Below are 20,096 nucleotides of genomic sequence, written 5' to 3' on the forward strand. Positions count from 1 at the left end.
TTATTTTTTTTCTATTTTCGAGACAGGGTTTCTCTGTAGCTTTTGGTTCCTGTCCTGGAACTAGCTCTTGTAGACCAGGCCAGCCTCGAACTCACAAAGATCCGCCTGCCTCTGCCTCCCGAGTGCTGGGATTAAAGGCGTGCGCCACCACCTCCCGGCCCTGTTACCTGTTTTAAAGAGCCATCTTCCAACACCGGACCAATGAAACGCAGTCTCAGCATGCATTTGGAAGGGGCTCTGGGACCATCACAGCAGCCTGCCATACAGGTGTCTGTAGGAGAAACTGTGACAAAGCAATTGCATCTGGGACTGGAGTTATACCATTCCACACTCCCATCAGCAACACTTCAGTTGGGACTGGAGAGATGGCTTAGAGGTTAAGAGCACTGGCTGTTCTTCCAGAGGACCTGGGTTCGATTCCCAGTACCCACATGGCAGCTCACAACTGTCTGTAACTTTGTTCCAGCTTGATCCAGTTCCCTCACGCGGACATACCTGCAGGCAAAACACCAATACATGTAAAATGAAAATAAATAAATATTTCTTTTAGAAAAAGTTTAGTTGCTGGGCACGGTGGTACATCTTTAATTTCTGAACTCAGGAGGCAGAGACAGGCAGATTTTTATGAGTCCATGGCCAGCCTATTCTACATAGTGAGTTCCAGGCTAGCCAGGGCTACACAGTGAGACCCATATGAATAAATAAAAAAATAAATAAAATAATAATAATAATAAAAATAATAAAAAAAATAAAAATAAAAAAAAGGAAAGAAAAAAGAAAAACAAAAAACAGTGTGTGTGTGTGTATGTATGGTATGTGCCCATGTACTTAGCACATTGTTCTGCAGCATTTGAAAAAGACTCGCAAGTAAGAATGCGTGTATGTGCTCTTTGCTTAATTAAAAATTAAAAAACAAAAGAAACCAAACTAAAACAAACAAAACAAAAGTGACTGGGCTTCCCAGACAGGCAGTTCAGAGTTTAGAGCCAGAGGCTGCCCTTAGCTACAGTGTGGCCCCAGGGAAATTACTTATTCCATGCAATGCTCAGGTTCACGTTGTGCAGATGCAGGGAGCTTGTGTGTGGATTTTTTTAAAACATTGTTGTTGTTGTTTTATTTATTATGTGTACAACATTCTGCTTCCCACACACCAGAAGAGGGCACCAGATCTCATTACAGATGGTTGTGAGCCATCATGTGGTTGCTGGGAATTGAACTCAGGACCTCTGGAAGAGCAGTCAATGCTCTTAACCTCTGAGCCATCTCTCCAGCTCCTTGTGTGTGGGGTTAATGAGAGCACTGGATGCATGAAGGCAGGAGCAGCAGCCATTTCTTTGCAGGGGTAAATGCTGGCTGCTTTCTCCCTCAAGCCTGTGGAGGCTCTGAGAACAGAGCCTCTGTTCCTGGCAGCCTGGGTTCCAAATCCAGATCCCCCTTCATTGGTCTAGGGCAATTACTCAATCTTTCTAAGTCTGTCTCTGTACACAGAAATCATCTAAGTAAGATGATGCGTATGGAGTGTTTAAAGCAGAGCTATGGGTGACCTGCATCTCTATGTGCTCAATGGGTCAAGGCTTCTGAAACTGGAATGCCTGCTTTTCTCTGCTGCCTGTCCCAGGGCCATTGGTGCCAACCCCCTGTACTGCGACTGCCACCTCCGATGGCTCTCCAGCTGGGTGAAGACTGGCTACAAGGAACCTGGCATTGCCCGCTGTGCTGGACCCCCAGACATGGAAGGCAAACTTCTGCTTACAACACCTGCCAAGAAATTTGAATGCCAAGGTGAGCCCAGGAGCATGAGAGAAGGGGTGGTGGGTGTCAGGGACCAGAGGACTTGCTGGGTCCTGGTAGGGTCTTCCAGATACTCCTGGGTCCCTGGGTCCCACTAATGGTAGAATTGAAGAATAGAAATGATTTTCTGCTTGTTAGCACGGCTGCTTCCAGTCTTGATATCCAATAAGCGAAAAGGCCAGGCAGAAAAATCCCAGTCTATTAAGGCTTTGATTCTTGCCCATGGTTACGTAAGAAAAACTAAAATAGCATTTCGAAGCTCCCAGGCTCCTTGTAATTCAGGCACTCAGACGTCCCTTAGATAAAGTCCTGGACAATTAGCTGAAACCCTACTCTGGCTCTGGTGGGCCCAGAGGACCAGCTGATGCTTTCTTGACATTTGCAGAACACAGAGTCACGTCGTGACTGGCGGTCTGTGCTGAGGGTCCTTACCTGCAGCAGCTACAAATCCTAGTTCAGGGGGTCTGCAAAACCTTGCGGAGCAAAGACAGGTGGCCGAGCGGCTGCCTGGGCTCAGCTCTGTGTGCAGGGGGAACTGGGGGAGGACCCTAGGGACCCTGGGGCATGGCTCTTGCCCTCTGCAAGCTCAGAGGCCACCATAGGAAATGAAGCTGATAGCTGTAGGTTAATAGGAGGCCCAGGCCACCCTGTGTGCAGGAAGCTGTCACAGTTCAAAGCGCCACTCTGTAGCGGCTGCTAGGACCAAGCTGATCTATGCTAATACATGCTTGGCATTTACTAGCTGGCAAAGCGGTGCTAAGTACTTTTTTCAAGGTATTCTTTTTTAGCCGGATATGACAACATCTGGAAAAGTACCAACATGAGAAAAGAGCCCAATGCGTGTTTACTACCGAGTTCACTCAGACACCAATACTAGGTCAAGAAACAACATCTTTGTCTGTGTCTGGAAGTCCCTCCAGCAGGCTTTTGTCCTGCGGAAAGGTCTTTTCCTTTTTTTAATTTCTGTTCAAGTGCATACCTCTTCATCAGAACTAATACGTCACCTCTTCCGGAAGGAACCTCCTGGGGGAGCCTGAGTTGAGTGACCAGATTTCCTTATTCCCTCTTGGGAAATTTTGGTGTCCCTCAGGGTTGGTACCCAGGTACCCTTGCTGCCAGGCTCCTTATTCTCCCAGTGAAGGAGGTCTGGAGAGGGGCCTGTGTAGCCTGGGAGGTACCAGGGAAGGTTCTCCCTGCTGCTGATGTGGAGAGGAAGAACCTCAAGGCATGTGGACTTTCCCCATGTGGCCTCCCTGCAGAGCCAAGCTCAGGCACATGGCTCCCCCTCTGCTGAGTAGGCTGTAGGCTGAGGTGATTGCCTCTGAGAGCGTGAGGGGCAGAGTCAGGCGAAGTCAGCGATCACAGTTTTGCTACTCTCTTACTCTTCGAGTAGCCCTAGCCACTCTGAACACAGTTTCCACCTGCTGGGAACGGTAGACTTCTCACAGCTACGTGTCAATCAGGGGCTGCCAGGGACCCTGTGGGAAGTGGGTTCTACAGCTGGAAAGCTGGACTGAGCTGAGGGGTGCAGCATGACCCTCAACACTCATGATGAAGGCATGTCTCCTGGGAGGAGGGTATTTTTTAGGACGGAGCCCCAAGCTCCCACATGCCCGCTAATGCTCTCCCTCTTACCACAGGTCCCCCCAGTCTGGCAGTTCAGGCCAAGTGTGATCCCTGCTTGTCCAGCCCATGCCAGAACCAGGGCACCTGCCACAATGACCCCCTTGAGGTATACAGGTGTACCTGTCCCAGTGGCTACAAGGTGAGTGGAGGCTGGAGCTGGAGGAACAGGGTTCTATCTGCTGCAAGGCAGGCCCTGCACAGCGGGCTATGTCGTTGGCTGGTCTAGCCCAGAACATGTGACGCTGTTACCAGTGACTTAACCTTTGGGCGGATGGACATGCTGATGATCAGTAAATGAAGGAAGGAAGAGGCAACCCTGTGGTAGACAAGCAGAGCTGCTGAGGGCTGTTTCTTAGCTCATACCAACGCCCTTGGCTCTCCCTGGAGTCCTCATTGCTGGCTTCTCCTCCAGGGCCGAGACTGTGAAGTGTCCCTGGACAGCTGTTCCAGCAACCCATGTGCAAATGGCGGAACCTGCCATCCCCACGAGGGCAAGGATGCTGGCTTCACGTGAGTGTCCATGGGGTGTGAGGTGGGGTTGGGGAGGGCTGACAGGCCCAGCATCGAAGTCTCGACCTGTGCTGGAGATGAGGGTGGGCAGGGAGAACAGACCTGTACTCCAGATTATAGTCACGTGTTCTTTGAGCTCCTTCTCACCTGGAAGAGTATGGGCAGAGCACCTGTGAGGCAGCAGGCGCTGGACAGCACAGGCTCACAGGGGAGCGCCTGGGCTTCGGCTGGCTTCCACTGCTCTAGGAAGGGGCCAGGAGTGTTTCCCACACACTGGGAACCTACAGCCCAGAGTAAATACTATGGCAGTGCTGGAGAGTGGTTGGGGGCATATAAGACTTTTTAAAAACTTTTCTATATAATTTATTTATTTTTATTTAATGTGCATTGGTGTTTTGCCTGTCTGCATGTCTGTGTGAGGGTACTAGGTCCCCTGGAACTGGAGTTAGACAGCTGTGAGCTGTCATGCGGGTGCTAGGAATTGAACCCGGGTCCTCTTAAAGAGCAGCCAGTACTCTTAACCGCTGAGCAATCTCTCCAGCCCCCCTAAGAATCTTTTAAATCTCCACGGGCCCTCTGAGCCCCCATTTTAAGCTGAACAAGTCTCTAGAAGCTGTGGCTAGCCTTGTGTTCGCTGAACAGACAAAGGTGGAGCCACATCCTGGTCACTCCTTTTGGTGCCCTACCTTTGAGTGACTCTCCCTGGCTCCCACCCTGAACGGCAGGCATTTCCCATGCTCTGGATGCAGCTGCCCTCACCACTTAGCATATTCGAGCCCATCCAGAGCAGATGTTGTATCTTCACCCCTGCACTAGCCTGCTTTCCCCAGGAAGCCCCCCCCCCCCCCATTCCGCCCTCCCAGAGCTTTTCTGAGGAACACAGTACTTAGCTGCTGGCGATAAATTGCCTACTGAACAAATTGGCTCCTCAGAAAATGATGTTGAATTTATGGGCGGAAATGGCCAAACCTGCCTCTACAGACCCAAATTACCAGATGTAAAAAATAAAGTGCTAAGTGCCTCTCTTCTAGTGTTGCCTTGGAAACACATCCTTACAATAGGCAGGCGCACCTCAGGGGCAAGCAGCAGCTCCAGTCAAGCTTCCTCCCCGTTCTGGTCCTCGGCTCCTGCACAGGGCTGGGATGCCCCTTCTGGGATGGGGGCAAGCGGGTTGGCCCTACGTCCTGCAGCCAGGCAGCCTATAGCACCAGGTAGGAGGGGAGACGTCCTTTCCACCTGCCTTATGCCCTGAGATTTTGCCAGAAGACTTTCTGCGCAAATGTCCTGTCATCCTAGCTTAAAACTGAACTCCAGAAGATGCCTGTGGCACAACCTCCGGAGCAGATGTAGACCACCACCCCACACAAAGGTTCTTAGACCAACAGCTACATTTTTTCCATTGTAAGTTTGTTTCTTCATGCAAAGGAGACAGTGATATGGATATCATAGATATTCTTGCCGTTTTAAAATAAAACAAGTAGGTTAAGTATGCTATCCCCATCCCCAGTGGTATCTGTTGTGCATAGCAATTGGGTACTATTTTTAACTTATTATTTATTCATTACGTTTTTTTTTTTTTCTAGACAGGGTGTATTGGAGAGCCAAGGCTGCCCCGTAATACGCATCTATCCTTTTGCTTTGGCCCCCTGAGTTCTAGATCACAGCTTCTGGTACCCCACGTAACTTTGGGTACCTTTCTGAAATGCTACCAGCAAGCTTCTCCATAGCAACGAAAACCATCTTTCCCTTTCCGGCTGCGGCTAGTATTTCCATTGTGTTCCACCCTTCAGGTCTCTGTTGTGATATGATTGTGTGCCAGGAGCAACTGCCCCCAATGAGGGCACAAGAGCTGAAGTTTAAAGCCCTCCCCGTTTCTTGTTACCATAAACTTCTGATTAGAAGTTTCTTTTGCCTGGGTCTGGTGATAAACATAGGCAATCTTAGGCTGGGTCTGGTGGTACATATAGGTAATCCTATGGCTGGGTCTGGTGATATACATAGGTAATCCTACAGCTGGGTCTGGTAGTACACATAGGTAATCCTAGCATGCAGGAGACTGAGGTAGGAGGATTATGAGTATGAAGCCAGCTTGAGGTACATAAATGAGACCCTATCTCAAAAAAAGTTCTTAAAGTTTCTTTGGGGCGTGGACAGGCTGCTCTTCCAGGGGACCCAGGTTTGAGCCAGCTCCTGCATGGTGGCTCATAGCCATCGATAACTCCAGCCTCAGTGGACCTGATGCGTTTTTCTGGTCTCTAAGGCCGCCACACATGTAGGTGGTGTGCATACATACATGTAGACAGAACACCCTTATTCATAAAAATAAATGAGATTAGAAAACATTTCTGTGTCTGAGTTAATGATGACTAATAACATACAAACCAACACAACTATTATAAAATTTAACATTGCTACCCACAAGGTAATGTGTCTGAGACTGACCTCCTTCATGGGTGGACGGCTATATTCTGTGTCATCTGGTCCATGTGTCCATAGATGGTCCGTGCATGATGGGAGAGAGCAGCTGCCCTGATGTTTGGTTTGAATGTATGTTACAGACTTCCTGGGAAGGTCTGTTCACATAAACCCACTGTCAGAATTAGGATTCATCCTAGACCTGCCACGCAGTTTCTGGAAACCCTTCCGGTTTATATGCCCAAATACTGAGCAGGTGGCGACAGTATTTCAGGTCTGTCAGATGACAGCTCCATGAGTCCCCTGTCAGTTAATTTTAATGGTTGACTTGCTATTTTTCTTGACACTTGGAGGCACAGCCTACCTACCTCCTGCTTGGGCAGAGAGTGGCGCCTTCGCTGAGGCCTGGGAAAGATGAAGGAGCTCTATGGACATTTGAAGAGCTGGATGTGAATTCCTCAGTCCACACTCTCTGGCCCTTATATCCCTTGGGAAACCTCACATGCCTGAGGCTAAGGAGTCCCATGGTTTTTAATCAACAACTTCTAGAACCTTCTACAGCCCAGCTACTGCTCGGCCCAGTCCTATCAATACTCTCTTCCTGAAGTCTGTGCCCTGGAAGACTTGAGCAGTGTAGACGGGCAGGTCCTGCCTTCTCACTTAGGGCTTTGCTAGTCCCTCTGTACCTGCTGCCTCACCTCCTGTGTTGGAATTCTTGTCGAGGCTAGACCCTCACCTCTTCCAGGAAGTCTGCCTGACCATGCCCTGCTCTCTGCCCACGCCTGGCTTTGGAGCCTCCACCATTCTGATAGTGCATCTCTTTGGGCTACTATCTCCTGTTTGTCTCCCCCACCACACTGCAAGCCAGAGGATTCCTTGAAGTCGGAGCCAGGCTTGTTACTTTCTAATCTGTTCACCTTCTGATCTAAAGTAGAAGCCCCGAACATATGGACTAAGGATTCTGACCAGTGGCCAGACTTTCCCTGTCCCTCTTCAACCACCCCCGTCCCCTCCACCACAGGTGCTCCTGTCCCTCCGGTTTCGAAGGGCCGACCTGTGGAGTGAACACGGATGATTGTGTGAAGGACGCCTGTGTCAACGGGGGTGTCTGTGTGGACGGTGTGGGCAATTACACCTGCCGGTGCCCTCTGCAGTACACAGGTAAGCACTGCAGGGTCAAGGCATCCCCCATCCTTTGGGGACGCCAGTGTCTGCATGGGCTCTAGAGAGGATTGCGGCATCTGTTGCCTCTTGCTTCTTCTTCCCCTAGGAAGGGCCTGCGAGCAGCTGGTGGACTTCTGCTCCCCGGATCTGAACCCGTGTCAGCATGAGGCCCAGTGTGTGGGCACCCCGGGTGGGCCCAGGTCAGTGTCCCTCACTGCCAGTGACCCCAGCCTAGGCTTGGCTTCGTCCCTCCCTCCCTTCCTCGTTTGTTGGTCTGGGTTCCTGAGAACCGTCATATGGGCACAGCTTTGGCCACACAGCCCGGGGGTGTGACTTGCTGCAGCTTGGCCCTGAGTAGGTGCTGGCTGGACCGAGCCCATTGACCTCATTGGGAACTGGGAGCAGCAGTAGAAAGTCCTCTTGAGGTGCTGGCGAAGGGACGTGAGAAGGCACTCCTTTGGAAGGTACTTACTGAGCCTGACAGCCACGCTCCAATCACAGCCATTTATGCCAGGTCCATGACCTCTCACCCCAATCACAAAAGTCACAAAGCTCACAAAATTAAAGAAACCCCCAGAACAAAGCCTTACCTGAAAGGAAGGGCTTGTGGAAGGCTGTTCACACCGCTCCTCCGTGGAGGGTGAATATGCGTAGGTTCTGTGGGAGTCTAGACTTAGCTATTTACTGGACAGCCTCAGATGCCCCTGGCAACTTCCGTATATGCTCATTTATATGCGGTCTATGACCTAAGTGTGGCCCCAAAGCTCAGAATTCCAAAACCTGTCCAGCCCCAGAGCAAGGAGTCACTGCACTAACTGGATTATGTAGAAGGGCTTGTCACCTGGAGGCTGCTGGATAAAGGTCATATGGGATTTTGAAAATGTCACCCCCTTATACACAGTTCCATTTCTGGAATGCCCCTCCTCCCCTCTATGAAGTCAGCAAAGAGTTGTTAGGCTAGGACTTCCTGTGGTCTATGGCGGAGTGACCCCAGCCCAGGAATTGGGACTAAGGCTAGGGGTAGAGACCTGAAGAAGCCTGCTATGTAGGCAGTAGTGTCCGGGGACTGTTGGGGACCAGCTAAACATGCACAGTGGACTGCAGCAAGACCTCTGTGGAAATGAGAAAGACATTGCACTCCTTTGTAAGGTACAGGAATGGGAGCGGAGATGGCAAAGCCAACCAGGGAGCAGTGTGCCATTTTATGTGGTTGGGATAAACACTGTAATAGGAGACGGGTTTTGTACTTGTGCATATATATGTGTACCAGACTGAACGATAGTCTTTCCAGCCTGAGAAGCACTGGGTTTGAAATGAGAAACAACGCCAGGCAAGAATGCAGTCTGCTTACGTGGGAGTTGATAGTTCAGACAGGGAGCTGGAGAGATGACTCAGAGGTTAAGAGCACTGCCTGTTCTTTCAAAGGTCCTGAGTTCAATTTCCAGCAACCGCATGGTGGCTCACAACCATCTGTAATGAGATCTGATGCCCTCTTGAGTCATCCTCATCAACTTAGACCATGAGACCCAATATGGACAAGTTCAACAGAACCGCCATAAACGGGCTGCCCATGTATGCTTCAGCATTGCCAGGGCAAAAATTAATTAATTATTAGGGGTTCAGACAGGGGTTGCTTGGACTCTTCCAGCCCAGATTCCCCCACATCCATACAGCTCTGTCCTTAGTAAAAGAGACTCTGCAGAGGCAGAGATTCTCTGTCTGACGACACAGGCCACAGATGAATGTCGGCTGACCCTCTCCCTGTCCACCACAGGTGTGAGTGTGTGCCAGGTTACACGGGTGATAACTGCAGCGAAAATCAGGATGACTGCAGGGGTCACCGCTGTCAGAACGGGGCTCAATGTGTGGATGAGGTCGACAGCTACACCTGCCTCTGTGCCGAGGGCTACAGGTGAGCCTCTGGGGCCACACTGTGAGCAATTCCCCTGCCTCAGGTGGGACTGGCTCAGGAGAGTAACAGTCCCATTCTGGGAGCTGAGTGCTGGAGGTTTGGGTGTGACTCCACTGGTCCCAGCTATGCAAACTTGGAAGGGCCAAACAATCACTTAGAACTTGAGCATAGACTTCCAAACCTGTTTGTTGAAGGGCTGAAGATGGGAACAGTAAAGAAGGAGTTTAAAAGTAATGTAACGTCATGCTTCTGAATTTGGGCATCCAGCTGTCCCAGCACTATTGGTTGAAAAGACTTTTTTTCCCTTCACCTCCTTCAATTGTCTTGGCTTTCTTGTGAAAGCGCTGCGGCCTGAAGGTTTAGGGATGCTTCTGTTTGCTGTTCTTATGCCAGCAGCATGCTGTCTTTATTATTGCAGCTTCGTGCTGAGTTTTTAAATTGGAAAGTTTAAGTCCTCCTGTTTTTTTTTTTTTTTTCGAGGTTTTTTTGGCTATCCTGGGTTTGTTGAATTTCCAGGTTAGCTAGTCAAATTTTGCAAAAAAAAAAAAAAAAAAAAAGTAATTTGGGATTTGGTAGGAGTGTTATTAACCCGTGGAGCAGTGTAGGGAGCAGTGGTATTTTAATAAAACAATATTGGATTTTCCCATTCTTGAGCGTGAATTGCCTTTCGGCATATGTAGGTCTACTTTAGCTTCGTTCAACAACTGTTTTGTCATTTTTAAAGTACATGCTTCACACTTATTTTGAAACATTTTTAAATTATTATTTTATGTGTATGGTGTTTTGCCTGCAGGGATGTCTATGCACCAAGTCTGTGCCTGGTGATTTCAGAGGCCAAATGAGGGTGCCAGATCCCCTGGGACTGAAATTACAGATGGTTGTGAGCTGCTTTGTGGGTGCTGAGAATCCAACCTGAGTTATCTGGAAGAGAAGCCAGTGCTCTTCACCACTGAGCTATCTTATCTCTCTAGCTCCTCATACATAATTTTGGAATTATTTCCTAATTTTAATTCTTCTAGAGGATATTATAAATAGAATTGATTTTAAAAAGATTCATTTATTTTACTTATGTGTGCAAGTGTTTGCCTGCACGTATATATGTGCACCAGGTGCATGAAGTGGCCAAAGAAGTCAGAAGTGGGCATCGGATCTGATGGAACTTAGGTACAAGTGGTTGTGAGCCACCATGTAGGTGGTGGGAATTGAACTCAGGTCCCCTGCAAGAGCAGCCAGTGCTCTTAACTGCTGAGCCATCTCTCCAGCCCCCTGGAATTGATTTCTTAATTTGTTGCATGTGCACTGATTTTGTAAATCAGGCTGAATTCTTCAATTAGTTCTAAGAGCGTTAGTAGATTCCTTAGGATTTTCTTCTACAGGATAATAATATCTACAAATAGATAATTTCCTTCCTCTTTTTCAGTGTAGATGCGTGTTTTCTCCCTAACTGCTCTGCCCGTACCCTGCAGTGTCCAGCTGCATGACGCTTGTGGGAGCAGGCGCTCTTGGCTTCTTTCTGCGTCTACAGGGCAATATTAACCTCTGTCCATCGAGTGTGATGCAGGCTGTGCGTGTTTGGGCTGTAGATTTCCCTTCTACTTCTAACTTGTTGACGTTTCTTTGATTTTTTTAATATGTTACTATGATGTTCAACAATGATTGATTTCAGATGTTAAATCAACTTTGAGCTCCTGGGGTAAAACTTAAATGGTCATGATATATAATAATGTTTATGCTCCATTTGATTTGCTGATATCTTGTTGAGGACTTTTTGCCTATGTCCCTTAGTGACATTGCCTGTATTTGTTTCTTTCAGTGTCTTTGTCTCGCTTAGGTACCAGCGTCTCAGAATCAGGAAGTGTCCCTTTATTATCTACTTCTTAGAAGAATTTATGGAAAAATGAGGATTAATTATTTTTTAAATCTTTAATAGGATTCATCAGTGAAACAAACCCTTTGGGCCTGGGGAATTTTCTGGTCACTAGTTCAATTTCCTCACTTGTTTGTTAGCATGGATTGCTTAGAGTCTTGAGTCAATGTGGGGAGTTTTTGTGTTTCTAAAAATTGACCGATTTCATCTATGCTATCCAATTAGCTGGCACACAGTTGGCTATATGTGCCCTTCTAAGTCTCCCTACCTCTTGTGTTGGGGGTTATTAGAAACCAGGGCCTTGTGCCCGCTAAGCAAATGCTCTATCTCTGCCACCTCCCCAAGTAATTGCTATATTTCTGTAAGTCTGCCAGCAATGTGCCCGCTTTTATTTCTGCTTTCTGTAATTCGGGGCCTCCTCACCTCACCACCTCCATCACCACTGCTTGTGTCTTAAGTCAGAGTTGTAAAACCTGCCCTGCAGAGTTACTGGCATGGGGGGAGGGATCTTCAGCTTCCATGTGCATGCCAATCACCTGAGACCTGTTAGGAAGTGACGGCCGGGGGGGGGGGGGGGGGGAGTGTTCTTTTCTGGGAAGGGCCAAATGATGCTGCAGGAACTGCTCCAGGGTGTCCCTCCTGGAGCTCAGCTCCCTTGGAAGGCAACACTCACAAAGGACATCTTCTGGGTGTCCTTTAAAGTGGACTTTAAGGGTCCATTTTCTTGGGGTGGTTAGTGAATTTCTGACTAGCACAGTGGGAGAGACTCTCTCCCTCCGCTTCATTTGGCCCCACCGTCTCTGACCTATGTCTTTTCCTCTCAGCGGACAGCTCTGTGAGATCCCACCTGCCCCCAGGAGCCCCTGTGAGGGGACTGAGTGCCAGAATGGGGCCAACTGTGTCGACCAGGGCAGCAGGCCTGTATGCCAGTGCCTGCCAGGCTTCGGCGGCCCCGAGTGTGAGAAACTGCTCAGTGTCAACTTTGTGGACCGTGACACTTACCTGCAGTTCACGGACCTACAGAACTGGCCTCGGGCCAACATCACTCTTCAGGTGTGTGTCTGGGGACCTGGTCACTCAAAGGGAGTCAGGGAGCAGGGTATCCCCACTCCTCAGAATGTCAGGCTACACCCCTGTCCACAGAAACGGAAAGGAACCTGTGTGGGCCGCTGTTGTCCTCGAGTTAGGATGAGTCATCTCGGGGACAGCTGTGACAGGATCCAGACGAAGCTTGCCAGAGGCCTTGCCCACAGGCCTCAGTCACACCTCTGCTCAGCTCTGGCCTGCTCCATGAGCCTGGAGTGATTTCTGGGCTTGTCTTTAACCAACAGTTTTGGGGCCCCCTAAATGGCCATTTTGTGCCTTCAGTGTCATTGCAGAACATCATCATGTTGAGGGGGAAAAACCAGCTTCTACTTCAACAAATGATGAAAAATCTGGCCGTTTTGCCGAATATGTCCCAGAGGAAGAGAGGGAGGCAGATTTGACTGCATTTTCCCCAGTAGACAATGTAAACTCTTGAACCCCTCTGCCTCAAATTCCATTCTTGGTCACAAGCGCCTTTGTTCTTTCTCTTCCTCAGCCCCTCAGACAGGCTCAGCTCTGTCCTCTCCAATTGCCCTCAGTAAGCTAGCAGGCAGCTTATCCACTCTAGGCAAAACTCACCCTATCCAGACCCAATCCTGTCCCCAGCCCAGCCCCAGCCATAGCGCAAGCTCTTCTGACATCTCCGGGAGGTCTCACTGTCACACATTAAGGGATTCTTCTTTGCCTGCACTCTAATTCAACAACCAATGGTCTCAGCGGAAGCTCTCTGATTGGCCAGGCTTTTGTTACATACATATTCCTGGGCCTAAGGAAATGAACCAGTGTGGTTTATCCAGCCTTGGTCCATGTGCCCGCTCTGTAGGCATCAGGATATTTACCAGAAGAATGCAGGGAGGGAGGGGAACCAGACAGAAGGAAGTAATCGTGCTTCCTACAGCCATGGGGACCGCCTTCCCTAATCTCCAACCACAGACCCTGTTTTCCAAGCATCTCCTTCCAGTATTAAAGGGCTCTGGCAGGGGGAACCTTCCAGAACTAGAGCGTGTCTCCTCTCTAGTCCCCTCCCTTTGTAGCCAGTTCCTTGAGGCTCCCCAGAGGCCCCCACACCACACTGTGGTGGCAGCGTACTGCCTATTTCTCACGGGGCAACTGGTCTTTAACCTGTTCTTGGGCGGATGCTATTCAGGCCGCAGCCATCCTTTTGCTGGCAGTGAATGACAAGTGAGCCTGAGACTGCTGGCCTAGGCCAGCCTCCCTGAAGAGGGGTGTCTGGTCAGGAGAGGGGAGAGAACGGTTTTCACACCCTTCCAACCTTGAGTCCCCTCTGTTCATTTACCCACCCGTGCTGCTTCTGTGAGGGGTGGCATGGGAGAGAAAGTGCCTTTGCCTCTCAGGTGTCTACAGCAGAGGACAATGGGATCCTCCTGTACAATGGGGACAATGACCACATCGCAGTTGAGCTGTACCAGGGCCATGTCCGTGTTAGCTATGACCCAGGCAGCTACCCCAGCTCTGCTATCTACAGGTAGGAATTCCTCAGGCTGTCAGCCTTCCTTGGGTGGGCATGCCAGGATGTGGGGCTCCTGGACCAAGAACTACACAGACTTGACTGACCAAGAAAAAAGGCCATCTGGTCTCCTGAGTCCAGCTCACTTGGATCTGAGGCTCCATGGCACCCATATTTCCCCATCCCACCTCACCTCAGAGGCATCCTCTAACTGGGGAAGAAACTCTCTCAAAAAGTCCCAGCCTCTTCTGGGCCTCAGAAAGGGGGAATAGCAGGCATCAGGCCAAAGTCCGCATAGTCCCCTTGAGAGATTTGTCTCCTTGGGGAGCAGCGGCTGGGTTGATGGCCTTCTGGGATGTGCCTAGCTCGGATCTTTCTGAGGCCCACTCCCTGAGTGGGGGTACCCCCATCTCTTTCCAGTGCAGAGACGATCAACGATGGGCAGTTCCACACTGTTGAGCTGGTCACCTTTGACCAGATGGTGAACCTCTCCATCGACGGCGGCAGCCCCATGACCATGGACAACTTTGGCAAGCACTACACGCTCAACAGTGAAGCCCCCCTCTATGTGGGAGGTGAGGACCTTTCAGACAGAAAAAGCCTGTCACCTAGTCATAGGGATGGCGTCCCCAAGCAGGGGCCTCCTGTGTTTTCTGGTCTGAGGCTGGCCAGGAGAGCTTGTGCTACGGTTGAGGAGGTGCCAAAGGATGAGGTGGTCGTACTGAACGGTTAATCTGGTGGATTATGCTGTCCTGCCTGGGGTCTAGCTGCATTCTGGCCAACCTAGACTAACCAAGAAGGGGCTGGCCAACAGGTCTGGGTTTTTCCCAGATGTCTTCCACACCACGGGCACCCTTCCTGGCTCTGGACCAGTCTGGGTTTCATTTCTAGTCTTGGACTCTCAGAGGCCAGAAACACTGCGAGAGGCTCAGCACAGAGTCCTGCATCAGCTGGAGGCTCCCCAGTGGACCCGCGGATGCTACAGTCCAGGAAGGCCTGTCCACCACCCTCAAGCATCCACAAGCTGTCTCAGCCTGGGGAGTGCCTGGCCCGTTATGTGATCCCAGCTCTGCCCCTACTAGTTGAGGCTTTCAGATGAGCTTCTGAGTGTGCTAGACAGGGGCGGGCAGCCTCTGCCTTGGGGTGCCTGCGAAGCCACTAGCACAAAAGCAGATGGCAAAGTGCCCTCTACACGAGTTCTTTGCTTCGACTGGAATCTCCAGAAATGAAAGCAGATATCCCAGAGAGAAGGAAGGAGTCCCAGAGGGAGATAGCCAGACTTAGGGAACAGGCATTTTGGAATCCAGCTGGCCAACTGGCCATGCCTAGCCTGACCTAGCTCCAGTCCCAGAGGGAGTAGACTTTCCACATATTTCTGGAAAGGAGTCTGATCCTCTGAGGTGACAAAGGGCCTCTGCAGAGACAGGACAGAGCCCAAGGGCACGAGGAGACATCGCAGAGCCGCCCAACAGGCACGGTTCAATCCCAACACAGTCTAGTGTTTCTTCCTGTCACTTCAGGTATGCCTGTAGACGTGAACTCAGCTGCCTTCCGCCTCTGGCAGATCCTCAACGGCACCAGCTTCCACGGCTGCATCCGGAATCTGTACATCAACAACGAGCTGCAGGACTTCACCAAGACGCAGATGAAGCCGGGAGTAGTGCCGGGCTGTGAGCCCTGTCGAAAGCTCTACTGCCTGCATGGCATCTGCCAGCCCAATGCCACCCCAGGGCCCGTGTGTCACTGTGAGGCTGGCTGGGGGGGCCTGCACTGTGACCAGCCAGTGGATGGCCCCTGCCATGGCCACAAGTAAGCCTGGGAAGGACCAAGAGAGTCACCACCCTTACTCATCGGTCCTTTTCCTGCAAGCCCATTTGCTTATGGCAAGCACAGCGTCACCAGCTGTATTTTTAAGTCTTTAGATTGGAGCATATGGCCTGACACAAGATTACTATTTTTTATTATTATTATTATTATTATTTGGCTTTAAGCTCTTATTAACTGGAAAAGCATAAGCATAGACTCGGATTTTTCTCCCTGCCTCTTTAAATCTTGGGAACAGAACCAAGTGCAAGGCTAGGAGGGGTGGGACCCCCTCTGGCTGGCCCACGGTCTAGCCTGTTCTCACAGTCCTCTTCCCTCTCTTCCAGGTGTGTCCACGGGAAATGCGTGCCCCTTGATGCTCTTGCCTACAGCTGCCAGTGCCAGGATGGGTACTCAGGGGCTCTGTGCAACCAGGTCGGGGCTGTGGCAGAGCCCTGTGGGGGCTTGCAGTGCCTGCATGGCCACTGCCAGGCCTCAGCCACCAAAGGGGCACACTGTGTGTGCAACCCTGGCTTTTCAGGCGAGCTGTGTGAGCAAGGTCAGGGGGCCCCCTCCTGACTGCCCTCTGCAGGGTCCCTCCCCGCCATTCTGCCGTAGGAGCTTCATGTCATCATCCTCAAACCCCAGCAAGCCATTCATCCTTGTCCTCCTCTTCCCCTCCCCTCTGGTACACAGGGGACTGCTGGGCTTCTGTGCTCTTGTCCTCTAGTCAGAGTTCCACCTTTTCCATCTCCTGGACTCCGCCTGCCCTGCAGCTCCCTTGACCAGAACCCTGCCCTTCTTGGCTGAGGTCTCTCCATGAAAAGACCATCCAGCCACATCCAGTAACAGCCCCTAGCCAGGCTTGAGCACCTCGGTCTGTCAGCTTTGGACCTAGGTGTGGCAGGATGTCTGAAGGTTAGGGGATTTCCTCCCAGGCTTTCCCTGGGCCTCTTCACCAAGATACTTTGGCTAGACTCCAGACTGCAGAAGCTGGGGAGAGGGAAGCTGGAAAAATTCAGCCTTGGGCACTGTAGGGTCAGTGGGTCATCCTCTCCATCGAGGAATGCTTCCCTAATGCCACTGCCTCCAGGTCTCAGCTGTTCTTGCACACCTGCACAGTGGGAACCACCTCAACTGGCAGCCACTCTGGCCTGGAGGGCCTGGGCAGCTAGCTGCTTCCTCTTCCCCCATCACACATTGTGGGCCCAGGAGGAAGTCGAGCATAGGTGCATGCAGAGCCGGGGAGGATGTTCAGGACAGAGGGGTGAGAGGGCTCTCCCAGTGGAGCCCTCCTAGGATGCTGCCCAGTGCCCCTCCTGCTTCCCACGGTGTGCTCTGAGGCTCTCTCTTGGTATCTGTCCCATCCAGAGTCCGAGTGCCGGGGGGACCCTGTTCGGGACTTTCACCGGGTCCAGAGGGGCTATACCATCTGCCAGACTACGCGCCCGCTGTCGTGGGTGGAATGCCGGGGCGCGTGCCCAGGCCAGGGCTGCTGCCAGGGCCTACGGCTGAAGCGGAGGAAGCTCACCTTCGAGTGCAGCGACGGGACTTCATTTGCTGAGGAGGTGGAGAAGCCCACAAAGTGCGGCTGTGCCCAGTGTGTGTAATGCGCAGGTGGCACACTACCAGCTGGGCTGAGGTGCGGGCATCACCAGGATGGCACCTGGGTCCTGGTGGGCGCGGGGGCACCGAGCTGCCTTTCCAGCAGACTGCACTGCCGGGGCAGAGGACCAAGCAAGGCCTGGACTGCCATGCCCTCTCCCAAAGTGCCTTGCACAGATAGGCGCTTAATAAATATTTGTTGAATGAATGTGTGTGTGAGGTCAGGCCACAAACAGTGGCAGAATGGTGGCACACCTCTGCCTGCTACCCGGGACTGAAAAAGGGGGCTAAACCCTGTCTCCACTTGCTTCTCCCCTGGCCTGTGACCCTGGCTGGTCTGAAACAGAGTTAATAATGTCCCAGTAGCCTTTGGCCCCTCTGAGGACAACCACCTCCCGGGGTACTGGCCTAGTCTCTGCAGCCACATTTACTGGCTGCAGGCCACTCTCCAGAAGAGCTCCTGTCATGCGGAAGTAACTGACCCTTCTTCCTTGAGTCACATGACCCATTGCCTCCACAGCTTGGGAAAGAGGTAGGGGTAGGGTTGGGTTTGAGTAGGACCAGGCTCTGAATCATGAAGTATAGGATGACCATGGAGGCTTCTATGAGGGGGGTTCTTATGCTTGGGGTGATAGACCCCACCAAAGAGAGCAAGGAGTTCTTGGCTCCAGCAGAACAGACATTACTGGCTACAAAAGGGACACTGGGCCCAGGTTTCCCTAGCCAAAAGCTGCTGGTGCCTCTAGCAGAGGAAGGATTGGGTGTGAGGAGCAGCTGGGTGAGGCCAGGAGCTTCTCCATCGGAGGTCTTGTACAGAGGCCATGTGCAACAGGAGGAAGTCAGATGACCCAGATACTAAAAGTCTCTGCCCTGTGGCTCAGAGCAGACTTCTGCCCATTCTGGGCCTTAGGCCTGCGGCTGTGAAGCAGGGAGGTAGACAGAAACTAAGTAGATAACTGCCTTTCTGGTCTCAGGAAGGAGGCCTGAGGAGTTAGAAAATTCAGTTCCATTAACTTCATTAGCAGGTATTTATGTACCCAATGTGGAGTGGGTGAGGGTATGCAGCCTTGATGTGGACTAATTCCTAAGCACCATGGAGTTCCCAGAGCGGCTCAAGCTGTGGCTCCTCACTCTGGGGGTTTGCAGTGGCAGCTGTTTGAAGTCACCAGATACACAGTGGGCTGACACCAAGGCTTCTCTTTCATGCAGAGTAAAATGTATAAAGATGAGGTCTGAGCCTAGCAGGGGCTGCTGAAGGGACGAAGGGTTATATGAGGTCTCACTTCTCCTGAGAGGGTGGAGCCCTGGATCGTGGTGGGGGAGGGGAGAGAGGAAGGAGAGCATCTCCCTCTCTTGGCTGCTTCCATCTGGAAATGTAGGTAAAGCACATGGAAAGACTTTATACCTGTGTCCTGGCCCATGTGGACACCAAGAGGAGCATTCAGTGCTGTTGAGGACACAAACCTCCTGTGACTTTAGGACTTGGCACCTCCTATCATAATAGCTCTGAGACCAGGGAGACTCTGGATGGAAAGAAAGCCCTGCCCTGCCCAACAGGTCAATGTCCTCATGGCTGGGGCAGGGGGACAGGCTCCATTTTCTTCAGGCCCTGAACAAGGCCACAATGCAGACCAGCAAATCCCCAAGAGGGCAGAGGCCCAGGCCTCTAAGAGGCTTTACCCAACTCTGCAGTGTCTTTCTCTTACTCCAAGCTTTCAGGCCACTGTGGGACCCTGACAAGCAGCAACACCAGGTTGTACATGGAAGAAAAGCTTAGGCATGTAGCATCATGTCCCTGTCTAGAAATAGAGATGTTCTGGCTTCCTCTGCCCTGTGAAGTTACTGTCCCCAGCCATCACTGGAAAAGCCAATTCCTGGGCTGGCATGGACTGGCAGGTTTGCTCACACTGCCGAAGGTCAAACACCTGCAGTCAGGTGGCACCTTTCCCCAAGGCCTTGGGATGGGAAGTGAGAAGCTAACACAATGGTTCCCAGAGATCCGCCCCGCCCTCCTGAAAGTCTTCTACTGAATCTGAGGATCAAGACTCATGGCACCCAGCACTCGGGAGGCAGAGGCAGGCGGATCTCTGTGAGTTCGAGACCAGCCTGGTCTACGAAGCTAGTTCCAGGACAGGCTCCAAAGCCACAGAGAAACCCTGTCTCGAAAAACCAAAAAAAAAAAAAAAAAAAAAAAAAGACTCATGGCAAAGTGAGGGTAACAAGGGTGAACGAGCCATGAGCCCCACGCTCAACCTTTGACTCAGTGACTTCCTTGCCAGCCAAGGGCCTGGTTTATCATTTGTTCACAATTGGGCTTGTAAGGTTGGGTAAGAAAGGCAACTATGAGACCAGCCCTTTGAGAGATCATCTCCACATTGTGTCCCTTGGCAAAGACCTTCGGTTAGCTCTGTGGTCAGCACTGGCTATTTCTATTAGACGTGCACAGAAGACACAGAAGAGACCCAGCAGGGCAAGGCCTCTAGGACTTGGTACTTGGGCAGCACTGCTCAAGGCCCTGTGACAATGTTAAGAAATGGGAAAGACCGGCTCTGTTTCCCCTTTGCCTGCTGTTAGCCTAACCATGAAAGTATCTCTTTATACAGAATACTTACAGATTCTAATATATATTTGTATTTCATTTTGTTATAGTATTTTTATATGTTAAAGTCAACCTCCAGTGTCTTTTGATTTTCAGATGCTATGTGGTTGTAACCTTTTGTTTGGGGTTTCCTGGAGTCTTGTTTGGGTCAACTCTTAGAAACTGGCTTAAAATAGTCCCTGCGGGAGCTGTGTCTATCCTTTCCCCAGAAGTATTGTTTTAGAATATGTCAGTATTGTCCATTGTCTTC

General features: G+C 51.0%; 1 protein-coding gene across 2 annotated transcripts in view; it reads left to right on the forward strand.

The window, feature by feature from the left end:
- Positions 1 to 20,096, forward strand: part of Slit1 (slit guidance ligand 1) — a 147,044-nt gene extending 126,948 nt beyond the window's left edge. Inside the window, exons 26-37 of one of the 2 annotated variants that reach the window (XM_057777103.1) lie at positions 1,619 to 1,782; positions 3,432 to 3,556; positions 3,830 to 3,927; positions 7,364 to 7,503; positions 7,613 to 7,706; positions 9,281 to 9,418; positions 12,110 to 12,338; positions 13,727 to 13,857; positions 14,260 to 14,414; positions 15,360 to 15,648; positions 15,990 to 16,201; positions 17,014 to 20,096. In XM_057777103.1, coding sequence (XP_057633086.1) covers positions 1,619 to 1,782; positions 3,432 to 3,556; positions 3,830 to 3,927; positions 7,364 to 7,503; positions 7,613 to 7,706; positions 9,281 to 9,418; positions 12,110 to 12,338; positions 13,727 to 13,857; positions 14,260 to 14,414; positions 15,360 to 15,648; positions 15,990 to 16,201; positions 17,014 to 17,252 — 2,014 coding nt within the window. In that variant the 3' untranslated portion in view covers positions 17,253 to 20,096. The remainder of the gene's footprint in view (positions 1 to 1,618; positions 1,783 to 3,431; positions 3,557 to 3,829; positions 3,928 to 7,363; positions 7,504 to 7,612; positions 7,707 to 9,280; positions 9,419 to 12,109; positions 12,339 to 13,726; positions 13,858 to 14,259; positions 14,415 to 15,359; positions 15,649 to 15,989; positions 16,202 to 17,013) is intronic. The other variant, XM_057777104.1, reaches the window with a different exon arrangement.

Source organism: Chionomys nivalis, chromosome 8 (assembly GCF_950005125.1).
Source record: "Chionomys nivalis chromosome 8, mChiNiv1.1, whole genome shotgun sequence".
Taxonomy (NCBI): Eukaryota; Metazoa; Chordata; class Mammalia; order Rodentia; family Cricetidae; genus Chionomys; species Chionomys nivalis.